The sequence below is a fragment of the Schistocerca piceifrons genome, chromosome 6, assembly GCF_021461385.2.
Source record: "Schistocerca piceifrons isolate TAMUIC-IGC-003096 chromosome 6, iqSchPice1.1, whole genome shotgun sequence".
NCBI classification, from domain to species: domain Eukaryota; kingdom Metazoa; phylum Arthropoda; class Insecta; order Orthoptera; family Acrididae; genus Schistocerca; species Schistocerca piceifrons.
In genome coordinates, this window is record NC_060143.1 from 261,886,681 (window position 1) to 261,903,568 (window position 16,888).

Sequence of the window (16,888 nt, forward strand, 5' to 3'; positions counted from 1 at the left end):
TGTGCAACACAGACCTACTAAAATGATGTCATGTTAAATACTTCCCCTTTGTTTGCATGGAGCCTTGTCTTGATGACAGGAAATGGAGGGTTGCATTAAAAAATGATATGACAGGACATAGCCATGTTTGGAGTGGTGCCTCTAAAAACATTTTAATTCCATACAATGTATATTGTGTGAATTTTTCACAGAATTCTGCCAAAAAGTCACAAGGTTTCATTTCTTTATTAGTGAGAAAATTAGTTGTTATATATTGCATAACAGTGGTATGTTGATTCCTGCACACTTGAAATGCAACTGATTGATTATGTGTTGCATGATGATGAGAATAACAACACTGTCTCCAAACAGCCGAACGTAGCTAGCATGAGCATCAATATTGCCAATGGCTCATTCTACATCCTCTCATGTTTGTTACCACCACCATTACGTCTCTCACCACAATGGAATAAATTTTTTAATATGCATATTGTACAACAAGATGCTGTATTTTTAAATAGTGATTCTTAGCTTACCTATACTTTATAGTCCTCACCAACTCCGTGTGTGTTACAACTGTCTCCTCAAGTGCCTCTTCTCCACTACCTCCTCCTGCAGTATCTGCTCCCGCAGCAGCTGCTGAAGCCATAAGCACAGCTCCCGTACCATTTATTGACCCATTATAAGGTGGAGCACTAATCTTCGGTGTGTACACTGTATGAGCCTACAAAACATCCCACACAAACCAAATACAATACCAAAAATGTTCTGGCAATGAAAATAGTATGACATCCTAATTGCATTTTTTCTATCTATTGTTATTAAAGGTAGTTTACATATAAATTCGGAAGAGTCATACAAATCATTTGTATTATAGTATGAAGAATGTATAGAAAAATTTTCAGTTTTCAAAACCATTGAACTAAACACCACCACCTCTTTCTTTTGGATAACATAAACTTCTGTATGATTTTCTTATCCATTTTTCATATCTACCATGAATATAATTTAAGATATTTTCTGTAACTGAACACAAAATAATAGTTGTAAATAATCATCATATAATGGAGGAGGAAATTCATATTAGAAGTAAGCATATCCTTACCTGTTGGAAAGCTGCTTGGAACAAGTTGTCTGGGAAGACGTTTCTGTGTAAAAACAAGACTTTACTTTAAAATAGACATATTATATTTTCTCTATGAAACTTTAAGAAGATATTACTGTGACAAGTGAATGATGGAGGATTGCCTTTCTGATTTTAACCTTAGCTTTTTATTGCAAGTTATGTTTATTATGTAGCAGTGTATAGCATTATGAGCATAATTACTTAATTAAGCAATTTAATTTTCAGTTATGTGAAACATTTAGGTGTGTGTTATCTTGGCATGCCATTCCCTCATTGGTAAAACTACATATGGGAGGCAGAGCATTGTTTCTCATATTTTCACCTCCCCTCCTTCAGTCTATGGAAATAGCAAAGTAGTAGAGCACAGACTGCTTGGAGGTGGGATCGTACAGGTTGTATGAAAAAATAAATGATTAAATTTTGTGAAAACAGCATAATTCACTACTTCATTTATCTTTTGTGTAATTGTTTACATGGTGTGGACTTTGTCAAATTAGTGTAACTACAGGAACTGATCTCAAACACTGATTTTACTGGTTGAGGTAGCACAGGAATGACAACACCAAATTGTGGGTGCACGTAAACAGGAAGTAATGTAAACTAGTATCAGTTGAAGTGAACTTTAAATTTGTGCCCTTCTAAGTAGATTCAAGTTTTTCCACAGTCTTCATAAATTACTACACCAAATACCAGTTTGGTTCCTTTGAGATAGCCGCAGCCAATTATCTCTACCATCCTTGTCCAAACTGGGCTCTATCTGCAATGACATTGGAATGTTAACTCCTGCCCTTCCTTCCTTGAGCGAAAAATTATTTTAAAGTACACGATTTTCTCAGTACCACCTCCATCCTACAGTTATATGTGACTTTTCAAATGAATATGGTTTTATCTGTGTGTAATGAAGAAAGTAATTTATAAATATAGCCCTATATTCTTGCAATAAATTCTTTTTCATTTACTTACCAGTTGACCATCTGATGTCTTTTACATAATTCATTTAATGATAAATGTACTGTTATCCTGTAACTCAGCATAAGCCATAGCTGTGGCTATTAATGGAGACAAAAGCTGTGTCCCTATTTGATAGGCAAGGGCCACAAAATATTTCATGGTTTCTCTTGTGAAATAAAATCATTGTTGATAAAATTTCTCCTTTAAATTTGCATGTATCTTATCATGTTCCAGAAACTTACCAAATGTGCATAAATGTTTTAGCAGATCAGTACAAGAGATTTTTGCTCCAGTTTCTCATAAATATGAAGGACATCTGACATTTTATCTTACTTATTGTTTTCCACTAGGATGGTACATTTGTTAAAAGTCTAGTGATTAAGTAAAAACAAGTAACTGTGTCTTTGGACTTTAAGGCAAGACAGTTTATGACAAATTGATCAGCAGAGTAACTGAGTTAGATCTTACCATTCTGTGAGATTCTCTCCATTTTTTAGGTAAATGTGATCAATAGGGAAGTTTTATTGCAGCAATTGGACCATAATGGTCAGATAAACCCTTTATTATAGGGATAACATTTGTTTCATGAAAACTAGTTGAATTTAGATAGTAACTATCAGTTGGTATTGCACCGGGTGTTCTATTCTCATTGAGAGTGCTACTGTGGGAAGAGAGATTAAGGAAAAAGGCTGGCAAGGTTTAGGAAATGGGGAGAGTTATGAAAAATTTTTCAAGAACCACAGGTCATGGGAAACTCAGTGGATGGGATTAGAAGGAAGATTGATTAATTGTGTTTGCACTGGACAAGATTTGAGAAAGTGGAAGATAGGGTGCCAAGCAAGGCAAAGATTACTGAAAAACATGGTGCAAGAGTCTGTAAGAGCAACAAGCTATGTTTTTTACACATTGTACACAAGTGAGTAGAGGCAAGGGACAGTAGTTATCACTGAAACAATTGGTTTTTGATTATGTCAGTCCTGATCATCTGCAGTTGAATCTGACTGTTAAAACTGCTTAAAATAACTGTATTATGAAATAACCAATCTTTGTTTTTTTTATTCCTATGACTTCTAGTAATAAACATAGACTTCATACAAAGATTGAAAAATTCTAATGATCTCAATCAATGTGGTGTTGAGGCTGTGGCAGAAATCAGTCTTGGTGTCTCCAGCATAGATGGCAAATGTGAAGTAGGTGGGTGTGGTGGCAGCAAGAGCAGATCACAAGCTGGTGATTTTCCTGCACTGTCACTTTTGGATGGTATCAATTTTTCACCCTGAAGGAATCACAAAATTAAGGGCTCAGTTATTATCCCAAGTTTATAGCACATCAAATTATAGGTAGTGATAAATTGTCCCATACTCAGGATATGAGTGTAGGGGAGCAGATACTGGAATCTTTTGCATTACCGCTCATGGCAGTGTACTAGTAGAGATTGTTTGTTTTGCGTTCCTCTGATCTGTTATGATGTGTTAAGTATGTATCTGTGTCATGCAGATGACAGTGATATGTGTCTTTATAGTGTAATGGGGTGTTTGTGTTATTGTGGATAAAAGGAAGGGAGAGAGTGAAATCTGCTGCCAACATGTAGCCTACTCCTCGCAAATAGCACAAAGTGGGCCACCGAGTTTAACGTCTTGATTGGACGGACAGATCAAATTCAACAGTGTTACATGCCCTCACTTCTACAGCTACATCTATACTCTTCAAGCAACCATATAGTGCATGGTGGAGGGCACCTTGTACCACAATTACTAGTCATTTTCTTTCCTGTTCCAACTGCAAATAGAATGAGGGAAAAAGGCCAACTACATGCCACAGCCCCCCCCCCCCCCCCGCTCTCCCCCTCCCGTAATAGCCAAATTTATCATATCTTATCTTCATGGTCCTTACACAAAATGTATGTTGGTAGGATCGTTCTGCAGTCAGCTTCATATGTCACTTCTCTAAATTTTCTCAATAGCATTCCTCAAAAGGAATGTTGCCTTTCCTCCAGGGATTCTCATTTTAGTTCCTGAAGCATCTCTGTAACACACTGTGTTGTTAGAACCTACTGGTAACAAATCTAGCTGCCCTCCTATGAATTATATGAATTATTTTGATACCTTTGTTAAATCTGACCTGGTATTGGACCCAAACGCTCAAGCTGTACTCAAGAATAGGTCACACCAGTATCCCATATGTGGTCTCCTTTACAGATGAACCAGACTTTCCTGTAATTCTCCCAATAAACTAAAGTTGACCATTTGCCTTCCCTACTGCAGTCCTCACATGCTTGTTCCATTTGATATCATTCTGCAATGTTATGCCCAGATATTTAACTGACGTAACTGTGTCAAGTAGGTCACTATTACGTTGCATCTGAACATTATGGGTTTGTTTTCCTATTCTTCTGTCTTAACTTACTTTTTTATATATTTAGAGCTATCTGCTATTCATCAGACCAACTTGAAATTTTGGTTAAGTCTCCTTACATCACTCTACAGTCACTCATCTTTGACACTTTCTCTTACACCATGGCATCATCAGTAAACAACTGCAAATTGCTGTCCATCCTGTCCACCAGATCATGTACGTATATGGAAAAATAAAAGTGGTTCCGCTTCTCTGGGGCACTCCTGACAATACTCTTGTCTCTGATGAACACTTGCCATTGAGGACAATGTACCGGGTACTCTTATTTAAGAATTCTTTGAGCCACTCACAAATCTCAGAATCTTTTCCATATGCTCAAACCTTCATTAACAGTCTGCAGTGGTGTATTGTGTTGAATGCTTTTTGGAAACCTGTTGTTGTTGGTGTGGTCATCAGTCCTGAGACTGGTTTGATGCAGCTCTCCATGCTACCCTATGCTGTGCAAGCCTCTTCATCTCCCAGTATCTACTGCAACCTACATCCTTATGAATCTGCTTAGTGTATTCATCTCTTGGTCTCCCCCTACGATTTTTACCCTCCACACTGCCCTCCAATACTAAACTGGTGATCCCTTGATGCCTCAGAACATGTCCTACCAACCGATCCCTTCTTCTAGTCAAGCTGCGCCACAAATTTCTCCTATTCAACACTTCCTCATTAGTTATGTGATCTACCCATCTAATCTTCAGCATTCTTCTGTAGCACCTCATTTCGAAAGATTCTATTCTCTTCTTGTCCAAAATACTTATCGTCCATGTTTCACTTCCATACATGGCTACACTCCATACAAATACTTTCAGAAACGACTTCCTGACACTTAAATCTATACTTGATGTTAACAAATTTCTCTTCAGAAATGCTTTCCTTGCCATTGCCAGTCTACATTTTATATCCTCACTACTTCGACCATCATCAGTTATTTTGCTCCCCAAATAGCAAAACTCCTTTACTACCTTTGGAAACCTAGGAATGTGGAATCTGCCTGTTGCTCTTCATACATATTTCATAGTATATCATATGAGAAAAGAGCAAGCTGAGTTGCAGATGGGTGATGCTTTCTAAAACAGTGTTTATTTGTGGACACAAGCTTTTCAGTCTGTAGGAAATTTATATCTGAACTCAGAGACACTGTGGAGAGCTTTGGAATTTGATCAAGTATATTGATGCAAGGACTGGTGATCATGAACTTTATTTATTTATTTATTTTATTTCTCTATCCGTTGACAATAAATATTGTATGGATGTTGTCAAGGGTACATGTAAGCCATTTCAAAGGAATGTGACACAAACAATATATATGTAACAAAGTTCAAAACAAAATAATACAATGAAGTTAATATTAATACAATGAAATTAATATAGCCTATATACATCCCTGCTTGTTATTTTAAATGCATAGTCTGTTTTTCATAAGGCTTTAGTTTTGTCCTCCCTAAACGGCAAGTCCTTATATACACAACACTGCTTAAGTCTATATTTACATCACACAACAGCTGTCCTTTAAGTATGTTATGTAATGAATGATTAGGTACAGATAGGTATTTTCCATTTTGCCTTTATAAATATCATCAGAAAAAATTTATTGACCGACATAGTCATTTACAGAATAAAAACATTGTTCTACTAGAAATTTTTTAAATTCTGTTTTACTTTTGTTATCATCTTCTAACTGCCTGATGTTGACTGGCAGTGCGTTGTACAGTTTTGCACTGATATGGCTCACATGCCTTTGTGTATTCGTTCTTTCTCTTCGCTGAGTATGGAGTGCTGCGCTATTATGGGTATTGTAGTTATGAAAGTCGGCATTTGTCTGAAAAAGTGCAATGTGGGTCCTGACATACAATACACATTTGTATATGTATAATGATGGTATAGTAAGTATTCTAAGCTTTTTGAATATGGGTTTGCAGTATGTCTGTGGATGGCTGTGAGTTATTATTCGGATGGCCCTCTTCTGCAACAAAAAAATTTGTTTTAGGCGCCCTGTTGTGGAACCCCAAAATATTATTCCCTATGTGGCAAGAGACTGAAAACAGCCAAAATATGCCATTGTGGCACCCTGTGAGGTACAAACATTTGCAGTAATTCTGAGGGCAAAACAGGCTGAATTAAGTTTCTGTGCAAGTTTTATTACGTGGTAATTAACATTTAAGTTTTCATCCACATGAATCTCCAGCAATTTTGTGGATGTCACTCTGTCTAAGGCTTTGTCACCCCACACCAGATCGAGATTTACATTTTGACATCTTTTCCCAAACTGCATATTATTTGTTTTATTTACATTCAATCTCAAACTGTTTGCATTGAACCAAGAGTGGATGTAATTTAGTACTTTATCAGCAGTTGTTGGTAGCAATTGCTTTGGTGCACTTATTATCACACTAGTATCATCTGCAAATATTATTGCTTTGGCTGCAACATCTGACGTGTGAAAATCATTTATATAGACAAGAAACAATATGGGCCCTAGGATGCTGCCTTGTGGTACTCCTATTTCTACATTTTTTTTGCTTCTGATACTGAATTTATTTTGTGGTTGGAGTAAGTTGATGTCAGTCCTATAACCTGTGTTCTGTTTATTAGGTATGATTCAAACCATTCTTTTCCTATCCCATGTATACTCCACGCTTCCAATTTTTCTAAGAGAATGTCCTGGTTCACAGTGTCAAAAGTTTTGGAGAGGTCTAAATTTACTCCTACTACACTATAATCTTTTTCTAGATTTTTGATTATTTATTCAGTGTAGCACATTACTGCTCTTTTGGTATTTTTACGTGCTTGGAAGCCATGCTGATTTCTGTTTGGTAAATTATGGTCATTTAGATATTTGTTGATTCGGTGCTTCATCAGTTTTTCTAATATTTTTGAAAATGCTGGGAGGAGAGATATTGGGCAATAGTTTTTTACCTTATACTTGTCGCCGTGTTTAAATAATGGCTTCACTTTTGAAATTTTCAGCCTTCCTGGAAAGCTCCTTCACTGAATGATAAATTGGCTATGTGTGCAAAGGGCTTTGCGATTTGTGGTGGTGTCCTTGTTATGATTGACACAGGCACCTCATCTATGCCAGCTGACATTTTGGGTTTCAAGCTTTGTATCACTTTCAACACTTCACCCTCATTTGTTGGCTCTTCCCTCATCCTACAAGCTGTTTTTGGATATTCAGGTTTTTCTTTGTTTGTAAATTTTAAGCTTAATCAAGTTGTTGCCTTTATGAAATAATTGTTAATACAATTTGGCAAATCTTGTTTATTAATATTCACATTTTTAAAATTTTTGAGGCTAATGTCCTGGTTTTTACAACTCTTCCCTGTTTCAGTCTTCACAATACCCCATACGGCTTTTGATTTGTTTTCAGACTATCTTATAAAACTATCATCACTCATGAATTTTGCTTTAGCAATTACTTTTCTCTATACCCTCTTGTAATTCCTGACATATTCTATGAATTGTGGGCATCAAAACTTCCACAGGAAGTTTTGATGCCAGCTGTGATCCAAGAACTTGGCTTTGTATTGCCATGTGACCTGATTTTTGACAGCTTTTTTGGAAAACACATTTCAAAATATCCCATGAAAATGGAAAAAAATATGTTATATGCATCATTTGTATTTGTTAAGGATAGTACTTCTGCCCAAGCCTCATTAGTTAGCATATTTATGACTTCTACACAGCTTTCTGTAGAAAAATTTCTTTTATACATTAAGTGTGTTTTTTTTCTCTTTCAGTGGCCTTGAAGGAATTTTGAGGACAAGAGCATTGTGGTTTGATAATCCCAAATCTGCCCAAACTCTTTGCCTTTACAAATGTCTGCTTGTGTGGATGGATATGTGTGTGTGTATGCGAGTGTATACCTGTCCTTTTTTGCCCCTAAGGGCTCCTGGGATTGGAATGACTCCTTACCCTCTCCCTTAAAACCCACATCCTTTCGTCTTTCCCTCTCCTTCCCTCTTTCCTGATGAAGCAACCGTTTGTTGCGAAAGCTTGAATTTTGTGTGTATGTTTGTGTTTGTTTGTGTGTATATCGACCTGCCAGCACTTTCGTTTGGTAAGTCACATCATCTTTGTTTTTAGATATACAAATCAGTATTTGTTAATTCAACTTCTGTGTGTCCTACATTTGAAAATATATTATCAATAAGACTGACTGTATTATTTGTTATTCTTGTGGGTGTGTGTATGTGTGGAAGCAGGTTGAAACTACGTAACAGATTTAGGAACTGGTCTTTTAGCCTACTTTCACTCATAAGATTAATTACATAGTGTCCACCTCAGTAGTTGCGGTCAGTGTGGTAGATTGCTAACTAAGAGGGCCAGGTTCGCCTCCCAGCCGGAATGGAAAATCTCTCTGCTTTGGGACTGGGTTTTGTGTTGTCATTACATTCCTATCATCCTAAATAACATTCCATTCTTGAAATGGTTGCATGAGCACACCCCCAAAAGTCACTAAATTAAAAAAGAAAACAACTTTATGCAATCTCTACTCCTCCCCTTGCAAGCCAAATACTTGCAGTGAAACTTTTATTCGCCATAAGGAATTGAAATAGCTTATCTGTGAGTTGAGCACCACCCCACTAGCATGTGTTAATGACCTCAGCTATGAAGATGCGTCAAATTATAGATATGCCATCAAATTTACCTTTTCTGCTAAGGAACATAGTTGATGTTTTCTCATTATGTGATGTTGCATATTTGTTGTGCCTCCTCTTATTTTTAATCTTTTAATGTGAATGAAGTGTAGTACTTCACTGCTACCACACTTTATAAAATGCTTCCGGACTAGGGACCAAGCCATATTACGATAGAAATGATGTCTGATGGTGACAACAAGAGTGTACCATGTAGACCAGGTGGGGACAAGTCTTGCATACTGCACGTATGTGCTTAACATATTATAGGTCACATTGCATGGCAATAGATAAATTACTCTCCCTGAAATGCTGTACAGATCCTTATGACATGTGTTTCTTGCTAGTTTCGAATTGCAGGTGTTGTTATTAAAACAGTACTGAATCCTTTTTACAGTTTCTATAATAACCCAATATTTCAAAGCAATTAAAATTTTATAAATAAAATGTTTTATTTTTATTTTTAAAATAAGTTTTATTTGAAAACCAAAAGTTTTAGCGCTGCTGTGGTAAATTGATATGCCACTTTTATTGCCTGGTTATTAGGGGAAAAAAGTGGAAAAAACCTGCTATAACTGAGACCAAATAAATACTGAAAAGTACCAGGTATTCAGAACTAAAATACCAATAGCCATTTTAACCATTTAGTTTTCCCCATCCCTAGTGCAGGCAGGTAAAAATAGGCAGGCTGGAAAACGAAAGACCTAGAAAATTAAAGTAAGCAAAGAGAAGAAACAGTTATTGAAAAGACATGCTGAGACCATAGAAATTAATGTAAATTTAAACCAGATGGGCGGTGAGAACCAAGCACACATTGCAATGCCAGTTCCAATCTGCAAAGCTCTGAGAAACTGACATCAGGAGTTAAATTCACACCTCATGTGTGGTGAAACGGGCACTGGGGTCATGACTCATGTAGAGCATGTTCTGCAACAGGACACTGTGTGTTTACAGTATACACCCTCTGTCTATGTACATTCATCCTAAATGATAAATTAGTGGTGGTCATACGAACACAGAAGATCCAACACCATTTACATCTGGTACTTGACATGTGTCATTTCACAGATGGCAGAGTGATAGTATATATTTTGCCAGGCACAGAACTGGTATAGTTGGTGGTATGATGGTGCATAGGGCAAGTTGTACTGTGGCAATGGTCACAGAGGTAGGAGCCATAGGGTAGTGAAATGAGTGCAGAAGATGCTTAGGGCCTGACTAGGACTTTTTGTATGGGAGGAAACCTTTCACATGAAAAGTATAGCAACTGTCAAAATGTAAGTGGTGCTGTTGTTAGTAGTTTTAATGTGAACAGGAAGTGTCACTGACCCTTGGTGAGAATGCAATTAATACTTTGCCATCCGCATGTCTCATAAAAATTTATTTTCTTGGCACCAGCAGCGCTAATTCGAATTACGTGGCTTGTCAGCAGCCATTCTTGACATCATTGGGAGATTATGAATTGTTATGTTTTACTAATCTCATATTAGTTTTCAAAAGTTCTCAACGTTGTTCCCCTACTTTAATGAAATTTTGAAGATATACATACATAACTAAATACAAAATTTGTTTGTTTCATATATTTGTTTATTTGCATTGTCTTTGGTACTTAGTATTTATCTTTCATATGACATGCAGCAAGACAGTCTCCAAGATGTAATGCAACTCCACAAGACTTGCACATTAAGTTTGTTGTTCTTTTTTTTGTTTTTGGAACGTGCAAGGCAGTTTCTTCATTTCAGAAATACGTAGGCCTATTAGTTGGTGTTGCCTTATGTGACTGGAATGTCTGTCAACCAGATCATGATGAGACGTATGTGATGTAGTGGCAACCTCCAAGTTTTGCTCTGTGCATTCATTGTAAATAATCGTATTGTCTTTTTCGTCTGCCACGATGAAAGGGAACAAGTATTTATAAAAGCAAAAAACTTGTTTATGTGTGTAACTTATTGTTATGTAAACAAAGCACCAACAGAATGCAAAAGATACTAAAGTGCTGGTGCCGGCCACTGCGCGATACTATGCTCATGACACCACTGTGGTTTTGCTGGCTGTTGACCGCTATTTCGTGCACACCACCACTGTGGTGTCCCTGGATGGCAGAGTGTTAACATCAAGGAAAGTGGCATGAAATTTGGAAAAGGACCATGTGAAATTTAATCTGGAGAATGGATTTAGGGATTACAAAAATTTCAACAGATCACACTCTCACCATGATTATATGTGGCAAACTTGTCATCAGTGTATCTAAACCAAACCTGGGCTGATGGCTTTGAAATAGAGGCAAGCCCCTCAGAGTGACGCATGAAAAGGTTGGTCAAGGAAGGAGCCATCATGGTTCCCATGGCCATACCCCTGATCTATTTATATAGATGCACCTACAGGCAAAGTAGTAGTTTGTAAGTGTAAAGTTGATGAAGGTCAATAGTGGAATCAGGTGGGTGTTGGTTGAGGTAATAGTCAGCAGTAGATAAACCATGCACATGTGGAATGTTGGTGTAGAGGGAAGTGGCATCAGTTGTGAAAAGTAAGGTGTGTGGTGGTAGTGGGAAGGGCACAGCTCTCAGATGATCTAGAAAATACAAACAAATATAAAAACAGGTCAGGGGTATGGCCAGGGGAACTAGGATGGTTCCCTCCTTGGCCAACCTTTTCATGGGTAACTTGGAGGAGGCTTGCCGAGAACTCTTAAGCCATCAGCCCCTGGTTTTGTTGAGATACATTAATGACAGTTTTGCCATATGGACTGATAGTGAATCTATGACCCATTAAAATTTTTTGGAAAATCTAAATCCACTCTACCATTTAAATTTTTCATGGTCCTATTCCAAATCTCAAGCCACTTTCCTCAATGTTAATTGAATCCTCACCAAGGGCAGTTAAACTTTCTATTGAACCTACAGACAACACTAGTACTTACATTTTGACAGTTGCTATGCTTTTCATATTTCAATACAGCTTTGACATTTGAAGAAAACATATTTATTGAGATGCAGACTTTATAGCAGTCTCTGAGCATTCTCATCTTATCCTTTACTGTATACAGTTATCGCATCAGCCTAGCTCAAAAACAGATTTTCTGAATAATAACATCCAATCCTAGTACTACTGATCCCTCCAAAAAACAACTTAGGAGTACACCTCTTGTCACTTGTTACTATCCTGGTCTTGAATCTATTAATCAAGTACTTCATCAAAGCTGTGCCTTTCTAAAATCATGCCCTGAAATGAGGCCAGGTCCATTATGTGTTATGAAGAACTGCTTTACCTTTGAGGGGTAGATGTACACCTAGAATAGCGTTTTGTTGCAGAGCATCCTCTGCAACATGACAGTCATGACCTTTCATCACATATGAGATCTGAATCTCTCTCCTGACACCAGTTTCTCAGAACTTTGCTGATGGGAACTGGCTCTTACATGTGCTTGGCTCTCTCCACCAAGCCAGCCAACCAATATTTACATTAATTTCTGTGGTCTCAGCATTTCTTTTCAGTAACTCTTCCTTTCCCAGAATTAATTTTCACTTTGTAGTGGAGTGTGCACTGATATGAAACTTCCTGGTGGATTACAACTGTGTGCCAGTAAGTTTCAACTATTCCTTTTTTTCACTCGCTATTGTTTTCTATGTCTTTAATTTTTTGTTTTGTCCATTTTTGTGTGTCCCCATCATTTGTCCATGTATAATGCACTTAGCTTTCCTCTTTTATTGACATACTAATGATATTTTTTTCAGTAATCTGTGTCTTGCTTATTACCCTATCTTCCACCATTATGCTCTGATATTAGCAAATCTCATCCAGTGCAGACACCAACAACCAGTCTTTTCCTTCACATTTTATCCAGTCTCCTTGACCCAACGTTTGGGTGGCTTTACTATAACTTTCCCCATTTCCTATACATTTCCACTCCTTTACCATCATCCTTTCCGAGCAACCATTCTGCACATATCCTTATCTTTTATGCATGTATTCTCCAGCTGTCACTTTGTAAGCAGATTTTTGTATCTGTTCATTTTATGTTATAATTTTAAACAAAGTTTTTTTTTATAGATGTACAAAATTGATATCTCCTGACATAGTGAGTTCTAAAAGGAATTTAGTGAGACTGTGACAGCTAATGGCTTCAGAAAATAAACAACTATTTGGAAAGAAAAGCACTTAGTTCTAATGGAATAAAAGGCACATAAAGCCATTATTGTTGGCTTAGGGTATACCTCATTAACTGTCTATTGAAACTAGAAAGAATATTTAGTTTTCTTATATAAGAGGGTACTCATTCCACAGACAGGTCTCTGCCACTAAAAAGGACTTTGAGAAAGCAGTTTTTGATGCAGCAGGACAGAATGAATGTTGTTTTGTAAAATTTGATGAGACAGTAGTAGGGACAGAGTGTATGGAAATCTCTGCACTTGTTCGCATATAGCAGAAGAGTTATGCATAATATGGTGAATATGATCAACAAGTAGAAACGTAACACACACATCATATGCAGAAGTTGATCACCACTTCGAGTGCTGTGAACTTTCGGAAGAAAGACCAGAAAACACTACTGTAATTGACAATGAGAAAGCAAGCTTCTGTGCAAGTACAGATTAACAGAAAAGAGTTGTTATAGTGTATATATATATATAATGGAAGGAAACATTCCACGTGGGAAAAATTATATATAAATACAAAGATGAGGTGACTTACCGAACAAAAACGCTGGCAGGTTGTGTGTCTATCGACCTGCCAGCGTTTTTGTTCGGTAAGTCACCTCATCTTTGTATATATATATATATATATATATATATATATATATATATATATATATATATATATGTGTCTGCTTGTGTGTGTGTGTGTGTGTGTGTGTGTGTGTGTGTGTGTGTGTGTGTGTGTGCGCGCGAGTGTATACCTGTCCTTTTTTCCCCCTAAGGTAAGTCTGTCCACTCCCGGGATTGGAATGACTCCTTACCCCCACCCTTGAAACCTACTTCCTTTCGTCTTTCCCTCTCCTTCCCTCTTTCCTGATGAGGCAACAGTTTGTTGTGAAGACACACAAACAAACACAAATATACACACAAAATTCTAGCTTTCGCAACCAACGGTTGCTTCGTCAGGAAAGAGGGAAGGAGAGGGAAAGACGAAAGGATGTGGGTTTTAAGGGAGAGGGTAAGGAGTAATTCCAATCCTGGGAGCGGAAAGACTTACCTTAGGGGGGAAAAAAGCACAGGTATACACTCGCACACACACACATATCCATCCACACATACACAGACACAAGCAGACATTTGTAAAGTCAAAGAGTTTGGACAGAGATGTCAGTTGAGGCGGAAATAAAGAGGCAAAGATGTTGTTGAAAGACAGGTGAGGTATGAGCAGTGGCAACTTGAAATTAGCGGAGGTTGAGGCCTGGCGGATTACGAGAAGAGAGGATATACTGAAGGGCAAGTTCCCATCTCCGGAGTTCTGACAGGTTGGTGTTAGTGGGACGTATCCAGATAACCCGGACGGTGTAACACTGTGCCAAGATATGCTGGCCATGCACCAAGGCATGTTTAGCCACAGGGTGATCCTCATTACCAACAAACACTGTCTGCCTGTGTCCATTCAAGCGAATGGACAGTTTGTTGCTGGTCATTACCACATAGAAAGCGTCACAGTGTAGGCAGGTCAGTTGGTAAATCACGTGGGTGCTTTCACACGTGGCTCTGCCTTTGATCGTGTACACCTTCCGGGTTACAGGACTGGAGTAGGTGGTGGTGGGAGGGTGCATGGGACAGGTTTTACACTGGGGCGGTTACAAGGGTGGAAGCCGGAGGGTAGGGAACGTGGTTTGGGGATTTCATAGGGATTAACCAAGAGGTTACGAATGTTAGGTGGATGGTGGAAAGACACTCTTGGTGGAGTGGGGAGGATTTCATGAAGGATGGATCTCATTTCGGGGAAGGATTTGAGGAAGTCGTATCCCTGCTGGAGAGCCACATTCAGAGTCTGATCCAGTCCCGGAAAGTATCCTGTCACAAATGGGGCACATCTGGGGTTCTTCTGTGAGAGGTTCTGGGCTTGATGGGATGAGGAAGTGGCTCTGGTTATTTGCTTCTGTACCAGGTCGGGAGGGTAGTTGCAGGATGCGAAAGCTGGTTTCAGGTTGTTGCTGTAATGGTTCATGGATTCAGGACTGGAGCAGATTCGTTTGCCACGAAGGCCTAGGCTGTAGGAAAGGGACCGTTTGATATGGAATGGGTGGCAGCTGTCATAATGGAGGTACTGTGGCTTGTTGGTGGGTTTGATGTGGACGGATGTGTGAAGCTGGCTGTAGGACAGATTGAGGTCAACGTCAAGGAAAGTGGCATGGGATTTGGAGTAGGACCAGGTGAATCTGATGGAGCCAAAGGAGTTGAGGTTGGAGCAGAAATTCTGGAGTTCTTCTTCACAGTGAGTCCAGATCATGAAGATGTCATCAATAAATCTGTACCAAACTGTGGGTTGGCAGGCCTTGGTAATCAAGAAGACTTCCTCTAAGTGACCCATAAATAGGTTGGCGTACGAGGGGGCCATCCTGGTACCCATGGCTGTTCCCTTTAATTGTTGGTATGTCTTTCTTGAACGCCTGGAATCCTTACCCAATCTGTTACCCCCAGAAACCGTCCCTGTAACCATTGATGCCACTTCCTTATACAGAAATATTCCACACGTCCAGGGCTCGCGTGCGATGGAGCACTTCCTTTCACGCCGATCACCTGCCACCCTACCTAAAACCTCTTTCCTCATTACCTTAGCCAGCTTCATCCTGACTCACAACTTCTTCACTTTCAAAGGCCAGACATACCAACAATTAAAGGGAACAGCTATGGGTACCAGGATGGCCCCCTCGTACACCAACCTATTTATGGGTCACTTAGAGGAAGTCTTCTTGATTACCAAGGCCTGCCAACCCACAGTTTGGTACAGATTTATTGATGACATCTTCATGATCTGGATTCACTGTGAAGAAGAACTCCAGAATTTCTGCTCCAACCTCAACTCCTTTGGTTCCATCAGATTCACCTGGTCCTACTCCAAACCCCATGCCACTTTCCTTGACGTTGACCTCCATCTGTCCCATGGCCAGCTTCACATGTCAGTCCACATCAAACCCACCAACAAGCAACAGTACCTCCATTATGACAGCTGCCACACATTCCATTTCAAACAGTCCCGTCCCAAGAGCCTAGGTCTTCATGGCAAACGAATCTGCTCCAGTCCTGAATCCATGAACCATTACAGCAACAACCTGAAAACAGCTTTCGCATCCCGCAACAACCCTCCCGACCTGGTACAGAAGCATATTACCAGAGCCACTTCCTGTGTGTGTGTGTGTGTGTGTGTGTGTGTGTGTGTGTGTGTGCGCGCGCGCGCGTGTGTGTGCGTGCTTTTTTTCCCCTTAAGTCTTTCCGCTCCCGGGATTGGAATGACTCCTTACCCTCTCCCTTAAAACCCACATTCTTTCGTCTTTCCCTCTCCTTCCCTCTTTCCTGACGAAGCAACTGTTGGTTGCAAAAGCTTGAATTTTGTGTGTATGTTTATGTTTGTTTGTGTGTCTATCGACATGCCAGTGCTTTCGTTTGGTAAGTCACATCATCTTTGTTTTTAGATATATTTTTCCCATGTGGAATGATCTAGTGTTACTCTAAGTCTCTTTGCTGAGGAAATTGTATTCATCTCATTTAGGATTAAAGATTGTACAGATTCTCGATATTTTCACATGTGAGAACAGAATAGCTAACAAGGACCTCTTGTGGTTTTTTGGTGGATGGGGTTTAAG

At 38.9% G+C, this 16,888-nt stretch overlaps 1 protein-coding gene across 1 annotated transcript in view; it reads right to left on the reverse strand.

Moving 5' to 3' along the window:
* The window catches only part of LOC124802517 (excitatory amino acid transporter 2), a 294,422-nt gene that overhangs the window by 43,573 nt on the left and 233,961 nt on the right, over positions 1 to 16,888 (reverse strand). The window contains exons 4-5 of the mRNA XM_047263357.1: positions 1,085 to 1,127; positions 516 to 703 (exon numbers count right to left, since the gene is read on the reverse strand). Of these exons, the coding sequence (XP_047119313.1) occupies positions 516 to 703; positions 1,085 to 1,127 (231 nt within the window). The remainder of the gene's footprint in view (positions 1 to 515; positions 704 to 1,084; positions 1,128 to 16,888) is intronic.